This window comes from Sipha flava, unplaced genomic scaffold (genome assembly GCF_003268045.1).
Source record: "Sipha flava isolate LNK unplaced genomic scaffold, YSA_version1 35a_pilon_pilon, whole genome shotgun sequence".
Classification (NCBI taxonomy): Eukaryota; Metazoa; Arthropoda; class Insecta; order Hemiptera; family Aphididae; genus Sipha; species Sipha flava.
This window is the reverse complement of record NW_020273058.1, coordinates 1951759-1965247: the sequence shown is the minus strand read 5'-3', so window position 1 is coordinate 1965247 and position 13489 is coordinate 1951759. Positions and strand designations below refer to the sequence as shown.

The following is a 13489-nucleotide window of genomic DNA, read 5'->3' as shown; positions in this document are numbered from 1 at the left end:
ATTGTGCTTAGTTGTTCTAAGAAATAATTCGTGTGAACATATAAAATTGTGTTTAGTAAATTATGTTTTGATATTAAAAATATTTTTCAGTTAAACTTAAAAGTATTTTTTAGTTGCATTTTACCGGTTAAAATGCTTTTTTTTTGTAGCATTATTGGCAATTTTTTAATTCCTTTATTGTAGGTTTTTAGTGCTTCATTTTCCTAGCTCTACTTATTACTGTTTAATTATATTGTAATTTTAATAAACATCTAAAAAAATTATTTTTTACACTTTTTATGTATTTAAGAACCAACGATTTATTTGAGTATTAGGCCTTAGGGCTTTATATACCCTAAAAACGACTCTGAGTACTATTCAGATGTATTTCGAGAGTGGATGTGGTAAATTCTTATACTTTTGGGTCATCTACCGAAAAATGAGAACATAAATGTAGGAAAGGAAATATTGGGTTCATCCAATTTTAAAGACACAACTTTCTTTTAGTCTTTATGTTACGTTAATCCGAAAGATAAATATCAGACATTAACGTATCTATGTCAATTACTAGGGTTCGATACTTCATGCATTTGCATATTGTTTAATAATGATTGCAGAATAGTCTAGTTTGTTTAAGTCATAATGGACTGAAATTCAAAAACTTGAATAGCATATTTTCGCGTATTTCACCGTTTTCTGAGCAAAACACACATTTGACAAATTTTGGCAATTTAATTGTTATTTATAGCATATTTACGCAGTTTTCATTTGATGTTAAGTAAATTTATTTTATAGGTTAACATTATTTTATTTTTTTTTTACTTTCATGCATCGGTCAATATATACAGTGCGTTCCATAAGTTTTGAGTCAACCGTTCTAAAATTAATTCTAGTATCTAGATAATTATGAATTTCTGGGAAGTTATTACGATAACAGTCATAATCATTCGTACAAAGGTTCACGTGCATAGGATAATTTCTGGCAGTATAACCGTATCTGTCGTGAATGTATGTTTGTGATCGCGGTTATAATTTCAATATGGAAAACAATCTTGAACAACGAATTGCAATAAAATGTTGTGTTAAATTAAAAAAAAGTGCTACAGAAACGTTAAAAATGATGATCAAAGCTTATGGTGAGTTAGTTATGTCCCATGCTACTGTATTTAAGTGGCATAGTCAGTTTTCATCCGGCAGGGAGTCGTTTGATGACGAGCAGAGATGTGGAAGACCAAGCACAACGAAAACTGACGAAAACATTGCTTGCGCCTTAGCTGTTCTGAACGAACATCGAAATGCTAATTGCAGGTTAATGAAAGAGTTAACTGACATTCTAAAAACGATTGTTCAACGAATCATTAGAGAAGATTTAAGGAAAAGAAAACTTTGCACGCGCTTTGTTCCTCGTGCGCTAACCACGGAACAACGACAGAGACGTGTTTCTCACGCAAAAGATTTGCTCCAAATGGTTGCCAACACTCCAACTTTTTAAAAATATTATTACGGGTGACGAGAGCTGATGTTTTGCCTATGATCCGGAAACCAAACGGTAAAGTGCACGGTGGGTTAGGGAAAATTCGCCACGACCAAAAAAATTCTGTTTCAAAAATCCAAGATCAAGATCGTGTTGATTATTTTTTTTGATTTCCAAGGAATTATACACAAAAAATTCATGCAACCGGAAATATTGTTAATGTCGAAATCTATAAAAACGTTTTGGATAGCCTCGGTAAAAAAATTGCACGCGTTAGGCCCGCTTTGTGGAAATATCGATCTTTTTTTGCTGCACGATAACGCTCCAGCACACACCAAGGCAATTGTCAATCAATTTTTGGTCAAAAACATGGTTCCAGTACTCGACCACCCCCCGTATTCACCAGTTTTGAGTCCTCCGGACTATTTCCTGTTCCCAAAGTTGAAGATGGAGCTCAAGGGGCACCATTTTGCCACCATTGAAACGATTCAAGAAGCGATGACCCAAAAGTTCAAGAACATTCATAAAGTTGACTTTTCACGGGCCATGGAAAAATTGGGCGATTGTGCAAGAAGTTGAATAGAATGTAATGGTGACTATTTTGAATAAAAAATTGCTTTAAACAATTTTTTAATTTTTTTTTTTTTTGTAACATCAGTAACCTCAGTCTCAAAACTTATGGGATGCACTGTGTACTTAATCATAGAACGAGTCGGGACAAGGCAACAAATACCTTGTTCCTACGTTTAATATCGTTTATCGTAAATCGTTTAAAGAATGTGAAAGAAAAATAAGTATTCAGTTTTTTTTCATTGTAGAAGGAGATGAAGAGAATGAAGTCGAATATACACAGTACTTTAATGTATATAGTGTTATAGTTAAGATATCTTAATTTAAATAAATAAATCAAAATCTTTTAATTATCATTAAAAAAATATTCAACCACCAAGGGAAACCACCAAAGCCTAATTACCTTTGAAAGAAAAATATTAAGAAAAATGTATGGTCCTCTACATAACAGAGAAACAGAGCAATTTAAAAGAAGTCATAATAAAAATTTACGGGAGCTATACGGAAGACCAAAAATTCTGTCCTATACAAGAAACAAAAGACTCAAATGGTTAGGATATGTATGGAGGGTGGATGGCGGAATTATTAAACAAGAACTGATGGCTGAAATGAAAGGTAAAAGATCTCTGGGCAGGCAACAAGATGGAAGGACTCAGTCGTAAAGGATCTAAGAGTAATTCAAGAAAGGGTTCAGTTAGATATAACGTACAATAGAGAAGAATGGTTGCGATAGCAGCGTTGGATCTCAATGGTCCCTTAAGCTATATGATATATGATGATTAAAAAAATATTCAGTTGCATATTTCGGTTGTTTGAAGTGCATATTTCCTGAAATGTTTGTACAATAAGTCCCGAACATTATAAATCACCATATTTTGTAAAAAAGACACATTTTTCTCAACCAAAAAAAGAATAATTTGAATATTTTAATTTGCAATATTACACACATAATCGCACAGAAATAAAAAACTGCGTCATTATTGTGAACAACACTCGTGTATGTCTGTCATGCCCTGTTATGTGAGCAATATTGGGACTTATCTAGATAATTATTTAGTTTTCTTATATTTTATTTAGATAATTAGTTGCATGTTATCTAAATAATTATCTAAGATAAAAATTAATTTATCTTAATAAATTTGTCTGTATACAAAAAAAGAAAATACAAATTTATATTGTCATTTTATTTTATTGATAATTAATACTTGAAATTTTGAATTCTTTCTTAAATAATGCCGGTAACAAAAATTACAAAATAATATACTTATATTATTAACTTTTTCGTTAAAAGACCAGGGTCCAATGTTCAAATATACGAGTAGAGTAAATGTTATTGTTTTGTTATGTTGGTGATTTATTAGTTATGCTGGTAAATTAATGGAAAAGTGATTGCAATTATTTATTAATAAGAATTACTGGTGTCTTCTCAGCCAAACCTAACCTATTTAATTTCGTCTTATATTATTACATTTAACAACAAATAACAAGGGTCATATATTGATTAATATAAATTTAAATACATACTAAAATTCTTATGAAGGTTCTCAATAATAATAATTTGCTTTGATTAGTCACATGTGTAAAATATTTTTTTTCTTAATATTTATACTTAATTTTTAAAATGTTTGTTAATTTGTACTTGTTGAATATTGAGTAAACATAATGTCTACTACCAACTTTAATTTAAACAAATACTTAGTCTATTTTCAAATAATATTTAAATACTGAGTATATCTAAGGTAGGTACACTCTAAAGAAGTTTTTTTTTTCAACGGACGTATTTAGGTAGGTGGTTACAATATGTTTTTGTGTGGCCATACTGTTGACAGCGATGGCATTGGACTAGGTCTCGTCTTATGTGTGGGGCTTCAAATTTGACTTTATTGAAACATATATTGTTTATGTTGAAGATATCTTTGTTGTTTGAGGATGGGTTGAGGTCTACAAAGAATAGTAGAAGGGGCTCATTTATTTGAGATTTTAGAATGTTAGTTTTTTACCAGAAAACCGTGTTTTTCTATTTCTTCTTTAATATAATCAGTAGGGATTGTATGATGCAGATTCCTGACTACGACTCTGTAGGATTTTTCCTCGTGTGTTTTATACGTGTGGTATTCAAGTTTGTGCTCATTGAACAATGTTATAGCGGCGCGGTAGGAACTGGCTGAGTGAAGATTTATTTTTATATTTTTTGAATTAGATTTGCAAAGGAAGCCTTCGGTTTTTGTTATTTGTTCCAGGTTTTTACACAGAGTGATGAAATCAATCGGAGATGTTAAGAAAATTGGTGGTAGAGGGGGTGGTGGTGAAGGTGATTCGTTGATTTCTGCGTTAACTTCGAGATCCATACTATCTACGTTGGTATCGAGTAGAGAGTAGCGGTTTGGTGAGGAGAAATTTGACGGCTCGTTGGTTTTTTTTTGTGCGAGGCGAGGTAGTATTATTAGGTGACCTAATGCGTTTGTTGTTGTCAACAGTTCTCCATTCTTGGTTGTTAACTGAAGTGGCAGACGGAGAGGTTACGTCCTGCGTTGTGTGAGAAGCAGTCTTCGTGAAAATTATCGAAGATAATTTCGATTTGTTTTTAAGTTTATTAGTGTCTGAGTGGTTGATAAGATGTAGGTATCGGCCTACAGCCGATTTTGCGACGATGGTGATGGGATTAGATTATTTTTTTTTTTTAAATGCGTATGGAAATTATACGGAAAATGATGATATTAAACTGAATAATACGATTCGATTTAGTACTCATTAATTTAATGATGCGATAAGCGAAGGTCACGACGATCGACAGACGTGTGCTAAAGAAGTTAGACTTTAATTTTAAAACAAATTTATCTTTTTTTTTATTACCTTTAATATTTATCTAAATATATTTCAATTTAGTTATCTTATATCTTTATCTATATACATTTTTATGTATTTAAAAAAAAAATACATAAGAAAATAAGAATATTTATATTTCGATACGATCATATAGAAGATTATTAGACCTTATAAAAACAATAATAGCGGTGGTTGAATTGAAAATCAATTAAATTTTGAAAATTAATATTACATGAAACAATTTAATGTTTTTAATAATGAACGACAGGTATCTTAGTATCTAGACACTTAAATACAAGTAGATACATCTCAAGTATTAAGTATTTTCGGATTTAAATACTTAATTATGAATACTTATAGATCATTTAGTACCGCTAAATTCATATGAGTAGATGGTAAGTATGTAGTTTTTATACACTAAATTTATCTTGAAAGTTATGTTTTAGTTTTATAATTTGTATGTAAGTATATTAATGTTATAAAATATTAATAGATCCATATATTTGAGAAATGATTTTGTGTGAACAAACCTAAAATTTATCTCTTTAAACTCAAAATTTAAACTAAGGTTTAAATTGTTTTATGTTAAAATTGTTAATTATATATTAGACATTAACAGTGGCGTAACACAACAATTTGAGCCCCCACTAAAAATAAAAAATGGGTTTACTCGCATTTTCGATATCTATATTAATGTTTTGTACATTTTTAAAATGGTTTTTTATATTATACTCTGTATTATTACATTTAGAATAAATTTAAAAAATAATGTACCTACTTTTTCAGTGAATTTCATAGGCAGAAAACCGGGGAGGGGAGGAGATTGAGGGGATTAAACCCACCCAAAAATGTAAAGTACAGGTCTTAGCCCCCTTTTTTTTATTTGAAAATTTACAATCTGTATTAACAAAAACACAAAAAGTAAGTGTGGTAGTGTGTACAACAAAACAATATAATAATATAATACAATATAATAAACAGAATGGCGTGATAAGGGAGACTATCCAATGATAGAACCCTTCAGACTTGAATTAAAAATAATTTATTAATTTTATTTTGTTATTTTAGTTTTATAATTATATATATATCATAATTGATCTCGACACCAGCGCCTTTTTAGGTGACAAGGGGGTTGTCAGGTAGTTTAAGTGAGGACAAATGGGAAATCAAATGATTTTGGTGTTGCTGCAATTTTTTATGAAATTTAATGTAATATTGTTTGGTTAGTTGTTCAACGGTTTGTGTTTTTAAGTCCTTGTGGAGTGCGTTATTTGTTTGATATCAACACCTTGCAGATGAAGGGGTGGAGAGTCTTTTTTTCTGAGTGTGAATGGAACATGAAAAGATTTGTCGGAGTTTATTTTAACTCTCCATCTAGTTGCCCAGGTACTTATTAAACCAATGTGGTTTTGGAGAGAGGAGGAAGCTATATCAGGATCTATTTCGAAAGTAAAAATGGCTAAATCATCAGCATAGGTTGCGATAATTTTGTTAAACTGTTATGGGAAAATCGGATGTATATATATTAAACAGATCAGAGGAGAGATCACTTCCTTGCGGGACTCCAGCTAATATTGAAAAATATGGAGAGGTTGAGGTGCCTTGCCTAATTGAAAAAGTTCGGTTAAGAAGATAAGAACGGATTAGCAAATAGTATAATGTTGGAAGGAATTTTTTTAACTTGTAAAGGAGACCATCATAACGATCAAATACCTGGGTTAAGTTTAGGAAAACTCCAGGGCAGTATTTTTTATTTTCAAAAAAGATTGCAATTTTATCAGTGAGACGGTGGATTTGGTGTATTGTTGAGTAGTTAGTTCTGAAGCCAAATTGTAAGTGAGATATTATATTCTTGGATTTTATTATTGGTCTTTTTATTATTTTTATTATTATTCTTTTCAAGATAATTTTTTCAAATATTTTTCCTAAAGTAGGAAGAAGACTAATTGACCTATATGAAGATATTAAATGTTTTGGTTTATGAGTTTTGTGTACAAGAATTACTATTGAGAACTTCCATGTTAAAGGAAAATAAGAGAGTCTTAACATGGAGTTGTAAATTAATGCGAGAAGAATAATTGTTTTATTTGGTAGATGTTTCAGCATTATGTTAGAAATTAGATCGTATCCGGGTGATTTTTAATTTATTAATTATTTGCTTAACTTTACTTGGAGAGGTGTGCATTGCTAGGAGATTCATGGGTAGTGGACTATTCAAAAAGTTATTTATTGTGTTCAGATGTTCAGAATTTAGATTTATGTTTGGGTGGGGAGTAAATATTTTTGAGAGATAATTTCCAAAAAGATTGGCCTTATCATTGTCTGATACAGCAAGTGCATCACTTGGATCATATCATTATATAATATAATATAAAATAATATCAAAATTACTATTCGATAAACTACAAAAATCTTGATTTAACGGAGTTATTTTTCAATTAAATTTAGCTTGTATGTTTGTCTTGAGAGAAACATATTTCTATGCTGTATATCACGGGATTGGTTTATTGGAATTTTGAGGTAAATAAATAATTGAAATCAGCTTTGTAACTTTATAGTGAAATATGAGAAAATTAATATTATGAACAATTATGAAGACTTAGTGCAATCTTTGGTATGAATTACTTTTTCTTTTTTCTCTCATTTTTTTCTTACCGACAAATGATTTCTTCGGTCCCACAATTATGAATTCTGAGACTCGTGTGCAAGGATTTATTTGGAGGCCCCAAATTAATACTACATTTTTTTACTTGATCTTTGTATTACTACAGCAATTACTATGTATTTTTAATATTATAACTTCAATTGAGTCATCTGTAATCTGATAATATACTATACTATAGTATAGTTAACTATATAATATAGTTAACTATACTATAGTATAGTTAACTATATAATATAGTTATTTAATATAAAACTCATGAAATATCCAAAATAAATTTTAACTCATGCAATTTATTCTTTTTATTGATATTAACTGTATATAAATAATATAAAATTATTAAATATAATTAATATAATTAATCATATTTTTATTTTTTAATACAACCCTTCAATTACAATATAATAATCAACAATTTATTAATTCACCTTAAATTTAAATTATTTTAAAAGTTTTTTTTTTTTAGAATTTGTATTGGCAAAGTCTGTTATAATTTTATCAATATTGAATTCTCGTGTCCGTTTGTTTTCTATATTCAAAATGCTTTTATTTTTCAATCGATCTTGAGATAAAGCATTACGAAAATAATTTTTTACTAATTTAAACTTAGAATAGCTGCATTCTGCAGACGCAAGTTATTGGTAATGTTAAAAATAAAAGACATGCAGTTAATACATCTGGATAACTTGAAGACAAATCCATTTCAATAATAAATATACATAGATTATTTATGTTTTGAAGGTTTTGAGATAAAATGATTGTTTTTAAGCATACAATTTGCCACGTGAAATCTGCAGTAATGCCGCCACTAGTAATAACAGATAGATGCGTAATTTCTATAATTTGTACGTCAATAAAGTCGTGGCACTCAAAAGTAATTATAACCGATAATAGCAACATTACAGACAACAAAACTATAAATAGGTACTAAACTACGAAATAATATAAGTAATATAACAGTCATGATCTTACTATCGCACCGGGTTTCTATGAAAAAGAATTACTGATAACTTTGATACCGGTTTACTGTAAAACTGAATTATTTATTGATCCATTTTAAAATACTAGGTACTTGCATAATATTATCATCTTCTTATGCTAATAATAAATGTATTGAAAATCAACTACAAAAAATCAAAATATTTTCGAAGCATGAGCCATGAGAAAGCAACGAATACCTATATTGGCTAGATATATTTTGAAACAGACTATTTTCAATTTTTAGTTTTTGCTTTAGAAGGCCTTTTTGAACCGTCCGTTGAAAAGGTCCGTATGCATTGCACACTTTGTACACCCAATTGTTGTAGCACTGGCCCTCCTACTCCATTCTAGATTCCCTCATTAATATAGCGCTACACAATCAGCTATATTTCTGGTATCAGTATTCAAGTTAAATATTGTTCCAAATATAGTAAAAAATAATACTAAAACATTTTTTTTTATTTTATCAAATTTTTTAAAAAATCAAATCATATTTGTAAAACAGATCTAACGATCTAATTGTTTAGGTCCCTTAAAAGTCATTATAAGTGAAATCAACCATACATATCGTACTATCAGTGCAAGAGGGCTATGTATCAAAAATATTAAATTGTTCAGGAGAGCATTTCTAATGTTTGATAATTTATAGTAGTTTGTAATTTTCTTCTGCTAAATATCAATAAGACTAACTAGACCTTATAATATTGTTATTAACAAGTATAATTTAAAGGCCAAATTTCGTATTACGGCTTTATTGTTTTCAGCTACCTCTCGATCTATCTTAGTGCAATATGTTTATTTATATATCTGACGATTTAAAAATATAATTACATAGATCGCGCACCACTCTAAAAAAAAAAAAAAAATACGAATTCAGAGATACCAAAAACGTAGATTAAAAATGTTTTGATATATGGCCCTCTTGCACTGATAGTGCGATATGTTATATACGAGTAAGTAATGTAATATATTATTACAAGAATTGTAAACAATTTTTTAATACTTTCAGCTTTTTTATGCATATATTTTTATACTTTGGATTTTTAAGATATAAACTTGTTTTAATGTAGAATAAATATCATGTCTTTTTATTTGTATGGCACTTTATAAAATAATATTTTATTGTTTTATAGATTCTTGGCATTACTGGGATTAGTTTTAATCGCAATTGGTACAGGTGGTATAAAACCATGCGTTTCCTCATTTGGCGGTGATCAATTTGATCTTCCTGCACAAGAAGTATATCTACAAAAATTCTTTTCCATATTTTATTTTTCTATCAATGCTGGTTCTCTTATTTCAACATCCATAACTCCAGAGTTAAGAAAAGACGTCCAATGTTTTGGTCGGAACACTTGTTTCCCATTGGCTTTTGGGGTACCTGCTTTATTAATGATAATCGCAATATGTAAGTATGATATAGTATAATATTTGTATATAAATTTTTTTCCTTTTTTATTATGAAATATTTAAAAATATCTATATAAAATGTACTTAGTGCATTATGAAAATATACAGTGCTATTTTTATGAAATATTTCTGTGTATTAAACATAATTTTTAAAATTTCGTTTTTAACATACCTAAAAAAGTATAAACAAAACAGACTTAATGAAACAAATTAAAAAAAAAAATTAAACCATATCCTTTTAAATGTATTCTTGTTTGATAAAAATATATTTTCTTTTATTCAAAGGTCTTATACAGTATTTAGGAAATAATAATCTTATTAATATTCAATAGATTATCTAACTTGAAATTTTATCTAAAGTATCACTTTAAACGTGGTTATGATTAGGATTAGGGACATATAGCTCTAAAAAATACACAAATATGCTTCTAAAATCATTAAAATATGCATTTATATGCATTAAAAAAAAAAATGACCACATAGTACATAAAATAAAACGTGTCCATCGAATGTAAATGTATCTTTAAACTCCGAAACAAAAGTTTGTAGTCGGCTACTCGTAGACTGTTGTACTTTCGCCATTACACAATGTTACAAAATACGTATGACGTTTTATGTATGATTCGACGTTGCGTAGTTGCGAGACGCAAAAATAACGAGGGATAATAATCAACTGAACTGAACACTAAATAAATAATCTATTATTCTATATCAACTATTATCTTTATCGACATCCGGTCCAGATACGATCGATACGGGTTTATAGTATTATTTATACTTACACAAAAATTATAACGAGATATATGAGGTAGTTTGCAGATATCATATTATTGGAAATATTAAGTACTTATTATTAAGTACATTTTTATTTTCGATCGTTTGAAACATGTATATATAGTTCTATGTATTTATAGTTAATAATTTTAAATTTAAAAAAATTGTCAAAATATGCAAAATAAGCATAACAATTTTAAAATATGCACTTTCCTGCAAAATCTATCAAATATACAAAAATATGTACATTTTAAATCTGATATCATGGCATCGAGAAACGAATTTATTTCACACTCTGCTATAATTAACAATAATTAAAAAAAGTATGCAAATGCATACTAAGCTAAGCCTAATTATGATTATATGATTCGATATGCACGACAATATTTACGAACTTATATAATTTTATCACAAATAAGCATTAAATTAATCGAGTGTTTAAATATTTTAATTTACTATAAAATATTTCGTTTTTTCATTTATATAAAATTGTAATTTATTCATGTAAATGTTTGAAACTTCTTTTCTATTTATATTGTTTAAATTGAAATTAATTTTAAAACACATCTTTAAAATTCATAAATTTAACAAAATATTGGTGTTTGATTTAAAAAATAACGAAAAAAAAATTTGGACTAATTTGGCAATTACTTAAAATACCCTCCATACTCAGAGTTTTTTCGACAATGAAATCTGATTTATATTATTGTTAATTTGGTCAATTTAACATATTTTCAGTGGTCAATTTGGAAAAATTAAAGAAGAGGGACTCTATTTACTTAAAAAAAAAGTATTCTTAAAACTTGTCTAGCATTATAATTATAAAATAATAATAGTAGGGGGACGCTAACATTTCTGAAAACTAGTTGGGGTACTCCGTTCCCCTGTGTCCCACCTTCAAATCGAACACTGCATATTTTAGTCATAAAATCACATAATTTATTTACCTACCTAAAAAGTATTTATTTTAAATTATAGTTGTTTTCGTATGTGGCAAATTTATGTATAGAATCAAGAAACCAGATTCTAATGTCATTGTAACATCATTTGCATGTATTTATGTAAGTTATTAAAATGCATAATTTGATTAAATTTAATAAATTTTTAAATATTTCAGAACACTCATTTTAAAATCTAATTTATTAACTAAAACAATAATATTTGTGAATGTATATTTATTTTAACCTTTCTTTAATAATACTAAAACCATGATTGAATATTTCTGTAATTATAAGTTAATAACTAATTGTAATATACATTATTGTACGAAATGTAAACGCATACACAAAGGGTTTAACTCCCATCCTCGAAATTCAGTAAAAACATTAAATATATTTTTATAGAGAAAAAATGTTAAAAAGCTTATAATATAATCTTTTTAACATTTTATAATTTAAGCATTAAAATTTACAACCTAAACTTCCCAAATTATACTTTTTGTGTACGCGCCTAATCAAATTAATAATTTTTTTAATAAATGCATTGTAAAAAATTATAAGAACAAAATTATTCAAATTTATTTTAATATTTTCTAGAATGCATTAAAAAATAGATTATTATTAACTACATCAAATACAACGAAAGACCATTGGTTACAATACGCAGATGACAAATTTTCAACAAAAGAAATTTCAGATGTACGTGCTGCTCTTGATGTGATGTATTTATTTATTCCATTTCCATTCTTCTGGGCTTTATTTGATCAACAAGTAAGAGTTATATCTGATATTAATATTAAAATGTATAAGTTATATTGTACCGTAGCATTTGTATTTATTATTTAAATTAATTATTCTAAAAATAACTAAAAATAACCTAATCATAGCTATTATTTTATTTTATTCAAATAACTACTTATAGTTATTAACTTATTTATTATATATCTAGTTTAAAACTTGAAAATCAATACCCATAAAAATATTAATATCCTATTCTAACGCATTTGTTTTTATTTTACATACCATTTGATATTTTTAAAACAATTCAGGGTTCTCGTTGGACATTACAAGCCACTTTGATGAATGGTAGAATTGATTTTCTCAACTGGACCATGAAACCTGATCAAATGCAAGTACTGAATCCTCTATTAGTTTTGTTATTTATTCCAATTTTTGAAACAGTAGTTTATCCAGCACTAGCCAAAATTGGTATTCGAAAACCATTGCAAAAAATTGCATTGGGTGGATTTATAGCAGCCTTGGCATTTGTTCTATCGGCTTTTGTACAAAACAAAATTATTGTAAGTAGTATTTAAAATTATTCATTAAATGTAATTTAGATAAGTATTTATATCTTTCAAAGATTAAAATATAATACCAATTTATTTTTATTAAAAATAAATATATTCAAATATTCTCTCAAATTTTATGAATAATTATGACTTTTAAATTTATATAACTAACAAAATAATAACTTAAACCATTTACTTTTTATCTTGAAAAAAATCGATAATACATTTGCCACCTGGAAATTCTGTTAAGCAGTTCTTCAGGTGGTGGGTCGTCATAGTTTATTAGAAACTTTACAACAATAACAATTTTGGCGAATTGGAACAATCATCCTCAGTCAACCCCTCACAATATTTTTTTATACAACTTTAGTTTGGAACAGCCGTGGATATTTTCCCGTGACCTGCTCCTTACAAAAATAGTGTCCTAACCACCAGTGAATGGAATGCGTTGATCGAAGGACGGCGAGATGGTCCTGAGGATCACGATCTCTAAGGTGTTCATAAAATCTGATTAAGGGGTTTCCAATAATTTAACACCAAATGAAAAGATTATATATTCTTATTTTTATTGTAGCCTTTAGAC

The 13489-nt window shown here is 28.1% G+C and overlaps 1 protein-coding gene across 1 annotated transcript in view; it reads left to right on the top strand.

Moving 5' to 3' along the window:
• LOC112687622 (peptide transporter family 1-like) overlaps positions 1-13489 on the top strand; it is a 40124-nt gene that overhangs the window by 12442 nt on the left and 14193 nt on the right. The window contains exons 5-8 of the mRNA XM_025560424.1: positions 9626-9900; positions 11655-11737; positions 12212-12385; positions 12664-12915. Coding sequence (XP_025416209.1) covers positions 9626-9900; positions 11655-11737; positions 12212-12385; positions 12664-12915 — 784 coding nt within the window. The remainder of the gene's footprint in view (positions 1-9625; positions 9901-11654; positions 11738-12211; positions 12386-12663; positions 12916-13489) is intronic.